Genomic DNA, 15,777 nt, shown 5'->3' on the forward strand with positions numbered 1-15,777 from the left:
CATCATGCAATGCAGACATACAGGTGTATTACTCATTTCATCATGTAATGCAGACCTACAGGTGCTTCACTCATTTCATCATGCAATGCAGACATACAGGTATATCACTCATTCCTTATTTAATGTAATCATACAGGTGCTATTCCCCAAAAGTATGAATAAAGCTTACTAACCTTGTTATTTGCAGCTGAGTTTCTCAATGTTCGTTGAATCTCGTCACCACCTCTGTCGCATACCAGTTTGCCACTGGACTAATCGATCACTACATTGATCATTACATTGATTATTCATTAACCATGCTGTATGACTAATAATTCATCATGGTTTATTGATTCATTTACCTTTATTAGATCATTCTCTTATCAGTTACGATGGAGTTGCATACAGTACTGACCCCTTTCCTTTGAAAAACTTAACCTACAACTAAACACAGTAAGAATAGGGAATAGTTCAGTAAATTGTGCAAAACCCAAAGCCCTATTTGGAGAGCACAAGGTTGACAGGACCTGGGATGATTTGTCTGGAATACAAGGCTGATTACACAACTGAACAGCACAAAAACATGTCTGATGTTTGCAGTTTGATCTTTGCCAACTGGGGTCAGGACCTGGACCCAGGGTTAGGGGTCAAAGAAGGTCAGTTTGTGGAAGGGTTACATGTGGGTACCCTGACCCCGTCCATCTTGTGTGGAAGGTGATGGTGGGGGCTCAGAGGTGTCCTCCTGTGTGACAGGGGAGTCAGCCAGCAGGAAGGAGTGGGTGATGAGGTGCACCGGAGCCAGAGAGAGGTTGCTGGTGTTAGGGTTTGTTCCTGTTCCTTGTCAATCATTGGCTTATTGGTGAAATTAGCATTATGACTATCTTTAATTAAAAAACCTTTAATGCCATTGCGGACAGAAGTTGACAATCAGGAACATAGCACGCATGTTTCCGAGTAAGTTCTGCATCAAAGAAAAGGTCCCATGTTATTTTATCAAACCCGAAGTCCAGCCCTCGTAATGTCACTGCCTACGTCATTATCTTTTACTCATGAGACCAAAACCATGCCTACAAGGCTTTTAGTGTGTTATCTAAAAGCTTAGCAGTAAATGTCCAAGTTGATTTATAGTGAAATGTCTGACTAGTCTTATCTCCTTCACTCCCCTGCAGAGTTCTGTCTCAGTCACACATTTCTCAGAGGGGTCTCTTTTTATAAGAGAGAGAGAACTAGAAAACAACTGTGGAACAATATTAAAACCTCATAATGTGTGTGTATATATATATATATATATATATATATATATATATATATATATATATATATATATATATATAGTTAATCTGTAGTATAGGACCCTATACATGTAAAGAGGGAGGGGTCTTATAACCCCTTCCCTTCTATTAATTCAACATAAGCATAATCAATTATTCTAATACATCAATCATTTGGTACAGCCTCAATCATGACCCCTAGGTGAACTTCTAACACTAGGTGTCCAGGGCAGTCTCAGCTGAGCACTCTGAGACGGGAGCACGGCGCAGCTGTCCACCTCGGTTTCAGCCAGCCATGGCGGAATCTGCTGCATTGGTGGCATGGGGTCCATCTCTGCATTGAAGGCTGGGTTCACGATTCCAGCTAGACCAGGAAGGAGATTTCAATGAATTAAAAGAGGGCTGAGTTGATGTTAAGACTTACCACCTCTACAGGCTCTCATGGGGAATGAACCGACAGCAGCCTCGCAACCAGAGGCACTGTCTCCCTCAGAAAATTCCAAATCTGAAGGCAGAAACAGCCAACCAGAAAACACTTAAGGTATGTTTATTTATGCAGAGGTATCTAAACCTGAATGACAGAAAGCAAATGTAATCAGAATCATCTTTTTTACCCCTGGCAGGTCTTGGATTGTGGTGGCATTTGCGTCCCTCGCTCTTGCAACCATAAAAGTTTAAAATTATGAATATATAGTTACACTTTTGTTAATATTGAACTGTTCATTAATAATAAAACACAATATTTTACAGTATGTTAGAAGTACTTAGGTTAAGCAAATTGGCTGGACCCAGTACAGTTGTAGTGACATGTTTTGGGGATTTAGAGATCTATCTTGAATGCTAAGTAAACAAAATTATTGAATACATTGTATAGGTCAATAAAAACAAAGGCTATTAAAACCTCTTAGGGCTAGGGGGCAGTATTTACACTGCCGGATAAAAAACGTACCCGATTTAATCTGGTTACTACTCTTACCCAGTAACTAGAATATGCATATACTTATTAGATATGGATAGAAAACACCCTAAAGTTTCTAAAACTGTTTGAATGGTGTCTGTGAGTATAACAGAACTCATATGGCAGGCAAAAACCTGAGAGATTCCTTTACAGGAAGTGGCCTGTCTGACCATTTATTGGCTTTCTTTGACTTCTCTTTCCAAAACAAAGGATCTCTGCGGTAACGTGACACTTCCCACGGCTCCCATAGGCTCTCAGAGCCCGGGAAAAAGCTGAATGTCGTCATTCCAGCCCCAGGCTGAAACACATTATCGCCTTTGTCAAGTGGCCGCTCAGGGGACAGTGGGCTTAGGCGCGTGCACTGGTCGCCCCCGTCTTTCTTTTTTTCCCTCTATTTACCGAAACGCAGATTCCCGGTCGGAATATTATCGTTTTTTTACGAGATAAATTGCATAAAAATTGATTTTAAACAGCGGTTGACATGCTTCGAAATACGGTAATGGAATATTTAGAATTTTTTGGTCACGAATTGCGCCATGCTCGTAACCCTGATTTACCATTTCGGATAGTGTCTAGAACGCACGAACAAAACGCCGCTGTTTGGATATAACGATGGATTATTTGGGACCAAACCAACATTTGTTATTGAAGTAGAAGTCCTGGGAGTGCATTCTGACGAAGAACACCAAAGGTAATAACATTTTTGTTATAGTAAATCTGATTTTGGTGAAGGCTAAACTTGCTGGGTGTCTAAATAGCTAGCCCGTGATGGCTGGGCTATGTACTTAGAATATTGCAAAATGTGCTTTCACCAAAAGGCTATTTTAAAATCGGACATATCGAGTGCATAGAGGAGTTCTGTATCTATAATTCTTAAAATAATTGTTATGCTTTTTGTGAACGTTTATCGTGAGTAATTTAGTAAATTGTTAGTAAATTCCCCGGAACTAGTATGCTAGTTCTGAACGTCACATGCTAATGTAAAAAGCTGTTTTTTGATATAAATATGAACTTGATTGAACAAAACATGCATGTATTGTATAACATAATGTCCTAGGGTTGTCATCTGATGAAGATCATCAAAGGTTAGTGCTGCATTTAGCTGTGGTTTGGGTTTATGTGACATTATATGCTAGCTTGAAAAATGGGTGTCTGATTATTTCTGGCTGGGTACTCTGCTGACATAATCTAATGTTTTGCTTTCGTTGTAAAGCCTTTTTGAAATCGGACAGTGTGGTTAGATTAACGAGAGTCTTGTCTTTAAATAGCTGTAAAATAGTCAGATGTTTGAGAAATTGAAGTAATAGCATTTCTAAGGTATTTGAAAATCGCGCCACAGGATTCAACTGGCTGTTACGTAGGTGGGACGATTTGGTGCCACCTAGCCCAGAGAGGTTAAAATACTTATAAATTTAAAAAAATGACAAATATAATACTGTATGTGTCAGTAAGTTTTGTCATTGGTGTTACCGCCTTGGAAATTACTCCAAAGACATACAAGGACCTTGAGTATTCCCTCCAGTTAAACTTAGGAGGGGTTTATATTGAAAAGAAAAGTACTAGCTAATCACAACCATTTAGTATGTTTTAAAATTGAGGATTGCATTGATAATTTGGTGTCTAATTTTAACCGGTGTGAAATGGTTAGCTAGATAGCAGTGCACGCTAGAGGCATTTCAATTGTTGACCACTCGCTTTGAGACCTTCAAATAGCTGATTCCCTTGCTCTGCAAGCGACGTGGCTTTTATGGAGCGATAGGTAACGATGCTTGTGGGTGACTGGTGTCTATGTTTGCAGATGATCCCTGGTTCAAGCCCAGGTTGGGGCAAAGAAAAGGGACTGTAGCAATGCTGTTATATTGGTGGCGTGACCTGGGTGAGTTTAACTGGTGTGTAATAGCTAGCTAGTTAGCGGTGTGTGCTAGTAGCATTTAAATCTGTGACTGTTGTCGATGTGTGCAAGAGTCCCTGGTTCGAGGGAAGGAGAGGGACGGAAGCAATACTTCTACATAAATATAAAGTGTCATTGGTGTTACTCAATTTAAAATAAGGGAAATTACATTATGAGTAAAATTATTAATTATAGCGCTTTAATAAATCATGGCCGCCATTAAAGAAAACCCTCAATTACCAAAAATGTGTCATTGGTGTTACCGTCATTGGTTTTACTACTCTCTGGTGGCACAATGTTATAACGGTAGTAAATAAAGTAATTAAGCTGCCATATTACAGTGCCTTCAGAAAGTATTCACACCCCTTGACTTTTTCTACATTTTGTTACACACAATAACTCAATGTCAAAGTGGAATTATGTTTTTCAAAATTTTTACAAATTAATTTAAAATGAAAAGCTTAAATGTCTTGAGTCAATAAGTATTCAACCCCGTTGATATGGCAAACCTAAATAAGTTCAGGAGTAAAACATTTGCTTAACAAGTCACATAAGTTTCATGGATTCACTCTGTGTGCAATAATAGTGTTTGACATGATTTTTGAATGACTATCTCATCTCTGTACCCTACACATAAAGATAATTGTAAGGTTCCTCAGTTGAACACTGAATTTCAAATAGGTTCAACCACAAAGACCAGGGAGGTTTTCCAATGCCTCGTGAAGAAGGGCACCTATTAGTAGATGGGTAAAAATAAAGCAGACACTGAATATCCCTTTGAGCATGGTGAAGTTGTTAATTACACTTTGGATGGTGCATCAATACACCCAGTCACTACAAAGATACAGGCGTCATTCCTAACTCAGTTGGCATAGAGGAAGGAAACCACCATGAGGCTGATTGTGACTTTAAAACAGTTACATTTACATTTTAGTCATTTAGCAGACACTCTTATCCAGAGCAACTTACAGTAGTGAATGCATACATTTCATTTCATGCATTTAAAAAAAATATATGTTGTACTGGCCCCCCATGGGAATCGAACCCACAACCCTGGCATTGCACACACCATGCTGGCATTGCAAACACCATGCTCTACCAACTGAGCCACAGGGAAGACTGTACAGAGTAAAATGATTCCAAAACATGCATAATGTTTGCAACAAGGCACTAAAGTAATACTGCAAAACATATGGCAAAGCAATTAACTTAAAGTCCTGAATACAAAGTGTTTTTTTTTTAAATTATATTAGCAAAAAAATATTCAATTTTATTTTAAAACGCAAGCCAGACAAAATTAAAGAGGCCTATTTATGTAATGAATATGAATTTGTGGGGGAAGAAATGATTAAATATTAACGAGGCTATATACATGGGGTACGGTACCGAGTCAATGTGTGGGGGTACAGGTTAGTCGAGGTAATCTATACATGTAGATGGGGGTAAAGTGACCATGCATAGATCATAAACAGTGAGTATAAGTAGTGTAGAAATAAGATGGGGGGGGTCAATGTAAATGGTCAGGTTGGCCATTTGATTAATTGTTCAGTAGTCTTAAGGCTTGGGGGTAGAAGCTGTTAAGGAGTCTTTTGGACCGACAGTCGTGGCCAAAAGTTTTGAGAATGACACATTCATTTTCACAAAGTCTGCTGCCTCAGTTTGTATGATCGCAATTTGCATATACTCCAGAATGTTATGAAAAGTGATCAGATGAATTGCAATTAATTGCAAAGTCCCTCTTTGCCATGCAAATGAACTGAATCCCCAAAAAACATTTCCACTGCATTTCAGCCCTGCCACAAAAGGACCAGCTGACATCATGTCAGTGATTCTCACGTCAATACAGGTGAGTGTTGACGAGGACAAGGCTGGAGATCACTCTGTCATGCTGATTGAGTTCGAATAACAGACTGGAAGCTTCAAAAGGAGGGTGGTGCTCGGAATCATTGTTCTTCCTCTGTTAATAATGGTTACCTGCAAGGAAACACGTGCCGTCATTATTGCTTTGCACAAAAAGGGCTTCACAGGCAAGGATATTGCTGCCAATAAGATTGTACCTAAATCAACCATTTATGGGATCATCAAGAACTTCAAGGAGAGCGGTTCAATTATTGTGAAGAAGGCTTCAGGGCGCCCAAGAAAGTCCAGCAAGTGCTAGGACCGTCTCCTAAAGTTGATTCAGCTGCGGGATCGGGGCACCACCAGTACAGAGCTTTCTCAGGAATGGCAGCAGGCAGGTGTGAGTGCATCTGCACGCATAGTGAGGCGTAGACATTTGAAGGATGGCCTGGTGTCAAGAAGGGCAGCAAAGAAGCCACTGCTCTCCTGGAAAAACATCAGGGACAGACTGATATTCTGCAAAAGGTACAGGGATTGGACTGCTGAGGACTGGGCTAAAGTCATTTTCTCTGATGAATCCCCTTTCCGATTGTTTGGGGCATCCGGAAAAAAGCTTGTCCGGAGAAGACAAGGTGAGCGCTACCATCAGTCCTGTGTCATGCCAACAGTAAAGCATCCTGAGACCATTCATGTGTGGGGTTGCTTCTCAGCTAAGGGAGTGGGCTCACTCACAATTTTGCCTAAGAACACAGCCATGAATAAAGAATGGTACCAACACATCCTCTGAGAGCAACTTCTCCCAACCATCCAGGAACAGTTTGGCGACGAACAATGCCTTTTCCAGCATGATGGAGCAGCTTGCCATAAGACAAAAGTGATAACTAAGTGGCTCGGGAAACAAATATTTTGGGTCCATGGCCAGGAAACTCCCCAGACCTTAATCCCATTGAGAACTTGTGGTCAATCCTCAAGAGGCGGGTGGACAAACAAAAACCCACAAATTCTGACAAACTCCAAACATTGATTATGCAAGAATGGGCTGCCATCAGTCAGGATGTGGCCCAGAAGTTAATTGACAGCATGCCAGGGCAGATTGCAGAGGTCTTGAAAAAGAAGGGTCAACACTGCAAATATTGACTCTTTGCATCAACTTCATGTAATTGTCAATAAAAGCCTTTGACACTTATGAAATGCTTGTAATTATACTTCAGTATTCCAAAGTAACATCTGACAAAAATATCTAAAGACACCAAGGCAGCAGACTCTGAAAATTAATATTTGTGTCATTCTCAAACCTTTTGGCCACGACTGTAGACTTCGCGCTTGGGTACCGCTTGCCGTGTGGTAGTAGAGAGAACAGTCTATGACTTGGGTGACTGGAGTCTTTGACAATTTTTTGGGGCCTTCCTCTGACACCGCCTAGTACATACAGTTGAAGTCGAAAGTTTACATACACTTAGGTTGGGTGTCATTAAAACTCATTTTTCAACCACTCCACAAATGTCATGTTAACAAACTATAGTTTTGGCAAGTCGGTTAGGACGTCTACTTTGTGCATGACACAAGTAATTTTTCCAACAATTGTTTACAGACAGATTATTTCATTTATAATTCACTCTATCACAATTCCAGTGGGTCAATATTACATACACTAAGTTGACTGTGCCTTTAAACAGCTTGGAAAATTCCAGAAAATGATGTCATGGCTGTAGAAGCTTCTGATTTGCTGATTTGACATCATTTGAGTCAGTTGGAGGAGTACCTGTGGATTTATTTCAAGGTCTACCCATGGGAAAATCAAAAGAAATCAGCCAAGACCTCAGAATGTTTTTTTTTTTACTTCCACAAATCTGATTCATCCTTGGGAGCAATTTCCAAATGCCTGAAGGTACTATGTTCATTTGTACAAACAATAGTACCTAAGTATAAACACCATTGGACCACATAGCCGTCATACCGCTCAGGATGGAGACGCGTTCTGTCTCTTAGAGATGAACGCACTTTGGTGCGAAAAGTGCAAATAAATCCCAGAACAACAGCAAAGGACCTTGTGAAGATGCTGGAGGAAACGGGTACAAAAGTATCTATATCCACAGTAAAACGAGTCCTATACTGACAACCTGAAAGGCCGCTCAGCAAGGAAGAAGCCACTGCTCCAAAACCACCATAAAACGGTTTGCAACTGCACATGGGGACAAAAATCGTACTTTTTGAGAAATGTCCTCTGGTCTGATGAAACAAAAATAGAACTGTTTGGCCATAATGACCATCGTTATGTTTGGAGTTTGGCAGCACCATGTTGTGGGAGTGCTTTGCTGCACTTCACAAAATAGATGGCATCATGAGGTAGGACAATTATGTGGATATATTGAAGCAACATCTCAAGACATCAGTCAGGAAGTTAAAGATTGGTCGCAAATGGGTCTTCCTAATGGACAATGAACCCTAGCACACTTCCAAAGTTGTGGCAAAATGGCTTAAGGACAACAAAGTCAAGGTATTGGAGTGGCCATCACAAAGCCCTGACCTCCATTTTATAGAACATTTGTGGGCAGACCTGAAAAGGCGTGTACAAGTAAGGAGGCCTACAAACCTGACTCAGTTACTCCAGCTCTGTCAGGAGGAATGGGCCAAACTTCACCCAACTTATTGTGGGAAGCTTGTGGAAGGCTACCGAAAATGTTTGACCGAAGTTAAACAATTTAAAGGCAATGCTACCAAATATTAATTGAGTGTATGTAAACTTCTGACCCACTGGGAATGTGATGAAAGAAATAAAAGCTGAAATAAATAATTCTCTCTACTATTATTCTGACATTTCACATTCTTAAAATAAAGTGGTGATCCTAACAAGCTTAAGAGAGGGAATTTTTACTAGGATTAAATGTCAGGAATTGTTTAAAACTGAGTTTAAATGTAGTTGGCTAAGGTGTATGTGAACTTCCGACTGCAACTGTAGGTCCTGTATGGCAGGAAGCTTGGCCCCAGTGATGTACTGGGCCGTATGCACTACCCTCTCTAGCGCCTTATGGTCGGATACCAAGCAGTTGCCATACCAGGCGGTGGTGCAACCGGTCAGGTTTCTCAAGACCGGTGCAGCTGTATAACTTTTTGAGGATCTGAGGACCCATGCCAATTCGTTTCAGTCTCCTGAGGGGGGAAAGGTGTTGTCGTATCCTCTTCACGACTGTCTTGGTGTGTTTGGACCATGATAGTTTGTTGGTGATGTGGACACCAAGGAACTTGAAGCTCTCAACCTGCTCCACTACAGCCCCATTGATGTGAATGGGGGCGTGTTCAGCCCTCCTTTTCCTCTAGTCCACGATCAGCTTCTTTGTCTTGCTCACGTTGATGGAGAAATTGTTGTCCTGGCACTGCTTGGCCACGCAGTTCTGGGTGAACAGGGAGTATAGGAGGGGACTAAGCATGCACCCCTGATGGGCCCCAGTGTTGAGGATCAGTGAGTCAGATGTGTTGTTGTCAGGAAGTCCAGGATCCAGTTGCAGAGGAGGTTGTTTTGTCCCAGGGTCCTTAGTGGGTGCTATGGTGTTGAATGCTGAGCTAAAGCCAATGAACAGCATTCTCACATAGGTGATCCTTTTGTCCATGTGGGAAAGGGCAGTGTGGAGTGCGATTGAGATTGCGTCATCTGTGGATCTGTTGGGGCGGTATGCGAATTGGAGCAGGTCTAGTGTTTCCGGGATGATGGTGTTGTGAGCCATGACCAGCCTTTCAAAGCACTTCATGGCTACCGATGTGAGTGCTATGGGCGGTTGTCATTTAGGCAGGTTACCTTCGCTTTCTTGGGCACAGGGACTATGGTGGTCTGCATGAAACATGTAGATATTACAGACTCGGTCAGGGAGAGGTTGAAAATGTCAGTGAAGCCACTTGCCAGTAATAAAACAAAATGTGGTATAAGTTAACCTCTCTAGGACCGGCGGGACGAATTCGTCCCACCTACGTAACAGCCAGTTGAATCCTGTGGCGCGATTTTCAAATACCTTAGAAATGCTATTACTTCAATTTCTCAAACATATGACTATTTTACAGCTATTTAAAGACAAGACTCTCGTTAATCTAACCACACTGTCCGATTTCAAAAAGGCTTTACAACGAAAGCAAAACATTAGATTATGTCAGCAGAGTACCCAGCCAGAAATAATCAGACACCCATTTTTCAAGCTAGCATATAATGTCACAAAAACCCAGAAGACAGCTAAATGCAGCACTAACCTTTGATGATCTTCATCAGATGACACACCTAGGACATTATGTTATACAATACATGCATGTTTTGTTCAATCAAGTTCATATTTATATCAAAAACCAGCTTTTTACATTAGCATGTGACGTTCAGAACTAGCATACCCCCCGCAAACTTCCGGCGAATTTACTAACAATTTACTAAATTACTCACGATAAACGTTCACAAAAAGCATAACAATTATTTTAAGAATTATAGATACAGAACTCCTCTATGCACTCGATATGTCCGATTTTATAATAGCTTTTCGGTGAAAGCACATTTTGCAATATTCTCAGTAAATAGCCCGGCATCACAGGGCTAGCTATTTAGACACCCAGCAAGTTTAGCCTTCACCAAAATCAGATTTACTATTAGAAAAGTTTGATTACCTTTCCTGTCTTCGTTAGAATGCACTCCCAGGACTTCTACTTCAATAACAAATGTTGGTTTGGTCCAAAATAATCCATAGTTATGTTCCAACAGCGGCGTTTTGTTCGTGCGTTCTAGACACTATCCGAATGGTAAATAAGGGTCACGCGCACGGCGCATTTCGTGACAAAAGATTTCTAAATATTTCATTACCGTACTTCGAAGCATGTCAACCGCTGTTTAAAATCAATTTTTATGCCATTTTTCTCGTAAAAAAGCGATAATATTCCGACCGGGAATCTGCAATTAGGTAAACAGCCGAAAGAAAATATATCACTGGGTCGACTCGGGCACGCGCCTAATTCCTTTGTCCTCTGATCGGCCACTTGGCAAAGGCGATTATGTGTTTCAGCCTGGGGCTGCCTCGACATCGTTCAGCTTTTTCCCGGGCTCTGAGAGCCTATTGGAGCCGTAGGAAGTGTCACGTTACAGCTAAGATCCCGACTCTTCAATAAACAGAGGCAAGAACAACAACACCTTGTCAGACAGGCCACTTCCTGCATGAAATCTTCTCAGGTTTTTGCCTGCCATATGAGTTCTGTTATACTCACAGACACCATTCAAACAGTTTTAGAAACTTTAGGGTGTTTTCTATCCAAAGCCAATAATTATATGCATATTCTAGTTACTGGGCAGGAGTAGTAACCAGATTAAATCGGGTACATTTTTTATCCGGCCGTGCAAATACTGCCCCCTATCCCCAACAGGTTAAGGGGTATGAATACTTTCTGAGGGCACTGTAGTTGATTTAGAATAGGTACCCCAAGAAAATCTCAAAACACACCACCATAATTCAAGAACACCCCTTCTCTCAAGCCTCTTATATTATTCAAAAGAGAAGTGAAAAGAAAAGAGCAAAGAAGTACCTTCATCCCCATAAGCATGCCTTTTACTGTTATCTGTGGATTTTCCGTTTGGCATCTAAAAAATGAAATACACAACATATTGTACATATTATCACATTGCCTCCAAGAGGTTATGAAGACAAGGGGGAAGGAGAAAAAGTGTGGTCATCCCTGACCTTTTGTGGCTGGTCTTTCTTTAGATGATTGGTTATCTTCTTGGGTGGAGTGACAACCATTTTGTCTGACTTGAAGGACTCTAGACGGCTCCTCATGGTTCTCTGGAAGATCTCTTGCACCTCATTCTTGTCCTTGTTGACTTCGTGGTGCTTCCGACTGTACCTGTGTCTGTGCTGTTAGGTAAAGTAATGAGAGGAAGAGGGTAAAAAACAGATTGTTTTTTAGCGCATCCTGAGATTTTGTTGGGGGGGTCTAATTATCTTCGACTAAGCAATACCTGTTTCTTGCCTCTGTACAAGTGCAGCTGCAGTAGATGGTGTGCATTAAAGTCCTCTGACTCCCTCATCTTCAGGTCCTGCTCATGCATGTCCAGGCAGACAGAGGGCATACTGTCCCATCTAGAAGGGAAGAAACATAAATGTCCACTGTTGGTAATTTGCTGGCCACTGGAGGGCAGACTCTGAAAACGTATTTGGGCCCAGTTTCCCAAAAGCATCTTAAGGCTAAGTTCATCGTTAGAACCCTCGTAGGAGCATCATTAAATCTCTGAGTTGTTTCCCAAAACCATTGTTACTAAAGTTGCACTTGGCAGGTAGCCTAGTGGTTTAGAGTATTGGGCCAGTAACCGAAAGGTCACTGTTTCGAAACCCCGAGCCAACTGGGTGAAAAATCGGTCGATGTGCCCTTGAGCAAGGCACTTAACCCTAATTGCTCCTGTAAGTCGCTCTGGATAAGAGCATCTGCTAAATTACCAACATTTTAAAATGCTTGTTATTTACTGACTGCCTCAGACCACTCGTGGAACAATTAAGTGCACTGTTAAATGTACTTTTTCCATACCACGGCACTTTATACACAGAAGATCTCCACTAAACATTGAATCAAGACGTTTATCTGTCTCTCTGTGATGGCGATAACTTCACAACGAAGTTGACTACAAATACAAAGTTGCCAATGTCGTTGCAATTGTTACAAACAAGCAAAGGATGAAAAGACTCCTCAAATGAAAACCGAGATGAATGCATTAAAAGATAAATAGCCTACAGTATAGGCTACATAGGCCTATATAATTCAATATTGAAATAAATTGTTCATTCAACTGAGTTGTATTTTTTTGCTAAAATAGGTTTGTAATTTTTGCCTCAATATATTCCATGCACAATTATGTGCCAAGTCTTAATTTAGTGCATTATATTAGTGTAAGCATTAGAATAAGCCACCTCAATAATTGCAGCCATAGATGATATCTTTCTAGGAGCTGATCCGTCGTCAGTATTGTGGAATAATTCTAATGTTAAGGTCAGATTTGACTGGATAAAGCTGATCCGAGAGCAGCACCACCTTTCTTTCCATCCTTTCAGTATTGACACATGCCTCAACGACACACTTAACGAACGTTCTCTCTGCGTGGTGTTTTGGTTAATGCATGTTTTATCATCGGCTGTTGTAGGAAAGACACATCTTTAAAACACTTTAAAACACTCATAAGCCTTAAGTTCCATTACTAATGGGAAACCGGGCCCTGACCTACACATTGTACAAAGTCCCAAACTTTGTAGTGTCAGGCCCAATCCCAAATCGACACCTAAACCCTAAGCATTTGTGGAAATCTGAATCGATTCGACAGGTGTAAGCACAGGTAGGTAAGCAATGTTCAGGTAGGTAAGCAATGTTATAATTCCTCCACCATGCCCTCTGATAGGCTAGGTGTAAGTTGTAGTCAGTGGCAGGCACCTAGTGGCTGATGTAAGAGGAAGTGAGATTTGAGAATAAGTTAGCGAGACAGAACTCTTGACTAGCGAGCTTGTGGTTCTGCCACGGATGACAAGGGAGGGTGCACACTCCTTGTCCATACCCGTGGGCAGTGATGATAAAAATCTAACTAAATTGGTAAATATGTCCAGTAGAGGTCGGGGTTTGAAAGCAACTTGGCATCAAGAAAGCACTGGCAACATATGTGGGATCTCGCATTTTGCAAAATACAGTAAAAAAAAGCATGTGATCAAACAAAACTTCAGACATCATTGATCACATGGTAACGTTACTTTGAAACTATCTGTGACTATACCATCGATGCTGTTAAACGAGCAACATAGTAAAAAAAAAAATATGTAAATTTAAAAAATACGGTGGCTCCATTGCATGATTTAGGATGTTGAACTTGTCAATTAAAAGTTAGAAATTCAATGTAGCCAGTGTTTCAAAGAATATGTATGAAAAATATATATACAAATACAGGGATTTTATCCTGTGTCTCCACAAGATGAGAAACTCACCACTGCTTTACAGGCTGACCCACCTGTCAGGTAAGATGTAGGAGAGAATATCTAAACTGTCTATAACAACCCATGTAGTGTCCAGCAGAGGTACATTTTTGGGAAGTCACAGCGGGATCCATTGAGGATCAAGTAAAGCTTTGTATGTTGATAAGGTCACATGACCTTATCAACTTTGCTTTGGGTTTGAATTAAACTTTTAAGTCACTTTTTTAAATATAAAAAAAACTTTAGATCCATAATTTGATAATTACCAATAACAACTACTAGAGCTGTTTAATTTACAATCAATGTTTGAAAAATAAAAAAACTTAAGATTCGATACTAGTGTGCTACGATTTCAAGATAGATTCCTCTGCCATGTGGTTCTACACCCTGAGTTCTTTCCAACTACTAAGCAGGTAAAATAATACCTAGATTAAAACAAAGAGGTTCCAGCAGAGGTCGGTGCGCTTGGTTACTAGTTCAACACCTGTCAGGTGGTAATGTGACGTCTGAGGCTTCAATCGTCTTCACGTGGTATTGTTACTTTGATACAATCATTGGCACGTTGTGTCAAATCAGTAGTGCTTTGAAAATTGCATTGGAGTGTCAGAGCTCAATCATTCCATCACTACCCGTGGGCTTTTGTTGTGGCAGTTCGTCTTACGTTTGGTAAGCTAACTTTTTGTTTCTTGTTCTGTAAATGTTTTCCTGCTTGCTAAAGTAAAACACAGCCATGTAAAACAATGGTTTGTGTTGCAGTGCTGTCTTCTATGCTGTTTTTGGGAGAAGCCGTTTGGAAGCCGGGTTGTTAGTGTAGAGGAGATTCGAATTAACACATCCACGCCAGACATAAACCAAAATGAGAATACACAAGGACCTCTATTCAGTGGCCAGAGAACAAAGGAAGAGGGGGACCACCCACAGCAATCGTCCTTCCCCTCTTTTGCTCATCTCACACCTGTAATCTACATCAAAGATTATCCTATCAGCAACAAGGGTGGCAGGTTTGAACCAAAGTGCCAGAGAGGGAATCAGCTGGGACCCGATGAAGATTAAAAATAACTGTGGATAAGTACTGGACTTCTGAAATCCTTTGCTTTGGAGAGTTCTCTGAAAACCATTAGGTTTTTTTTTTACATCCAGAGCGACTTACAGTAGTGAATGCATACATTTCATACATTTTTTCTCCGTACTGGTCGCCCATGGGAATCGAACCCACAACCCTGGCATTGCAAACACCATGCTCTACCAACTGAGCCACACAGGACCTAGTTCCAGACAATATATACACATAAGAGTGTCCAGCGCAATTTCACGTATCTTTTCCCTGATTTGAATGTGAACGTGTATCTGTTACTTTATTATTACTATCTGTATTTCTCCTATAATTTTACATTTTAGTCATTTAGCAGACTCTCTTATCCAGAGCGACTTAGTGCATTCATCTTAAAATAGCTAGATGGGACACAGGCCTCTGAAAGTACATTTTTCCTATAATCCCTGCCTTGTTTCATTCTGAAATATCAAGAATAACGGTTTGAATTTAGTCCCTCTAATCCCCATTAGCTGTTTGTGACTGATTCTGTAGCCTGTATTAGTACATCATTTGCCCTAACAATCTCCATGATTCATTCATTCAGTATATCCATTGCTTCACCCTGGTTATTACTAAATAAGTCTTCTTTGTTTTTGTATAATATTTACTGTCTCCAAGAATGCATTGCCTTGTCATTTTCAGAACTTAATTACCTTCAAATTACAAGTTAACTGTAGATGTAATTGTAACTATTTTATAGTTTGAATAATACCAAGTGGTGCCCCATTTAATAATTTCATAGTAATAAGTGTACACACTCCCTTACATTAGTGTATGAGCTG

At 40.6% G+C, this 15,777-nt stretch overlaps 1 protein-coding gene across 1 annotated transcript in view; it reads right to left on the bottom strand.

Moving 5' to 3' along the window:
* Positions 1–1,325: 1,325 nt before the first annotated feature.
* The window catches only part of LOC106588241 (sodium/hydrogen exchanger 3), a 58,250-nt gene continuing 43,798 nt past the window's right edge, over positions 1,326–15,777 (bottom strand). Inside the window, exons 12-15 of the mRNA XM_014177059.2 lie at positions 11,916–12,036; positions 11,638–11,811; positions 11,483–11,537; positions 1,326–1,614 (exon numbers count right to left, since the gene is read on the bottom strand). Of these exons, the coding sequence (XP_014032534.1) occupies positions 1,436–1,614; positions 11,483–11,537; positions 11,638–11,811; positions 11,916–12,036 (529 nt within the window). The 3' untranslated portion in view covers positions 1,326–1,435. The remainder of the gene's footprint in view (positions 1,615–11,482; positions 11,538–11,637; positions 11,812–11,915; positions 12,037–15,777) is intronic.

The sequence above is a fragment of the Salmo salar genome, chromosome ssa27 (assembly GCF_905237065.1).
Source record: "Salmo salar chromosome ssa27, Ssal_v3.1, whole genome shotgun sequence".
Classification (NCBI taxonomy): Eukaryota; Metazoa; Chordata; class Actinopteri; order Salmoniformes; family Salmonidae; genus Salmo; species Salmo salar.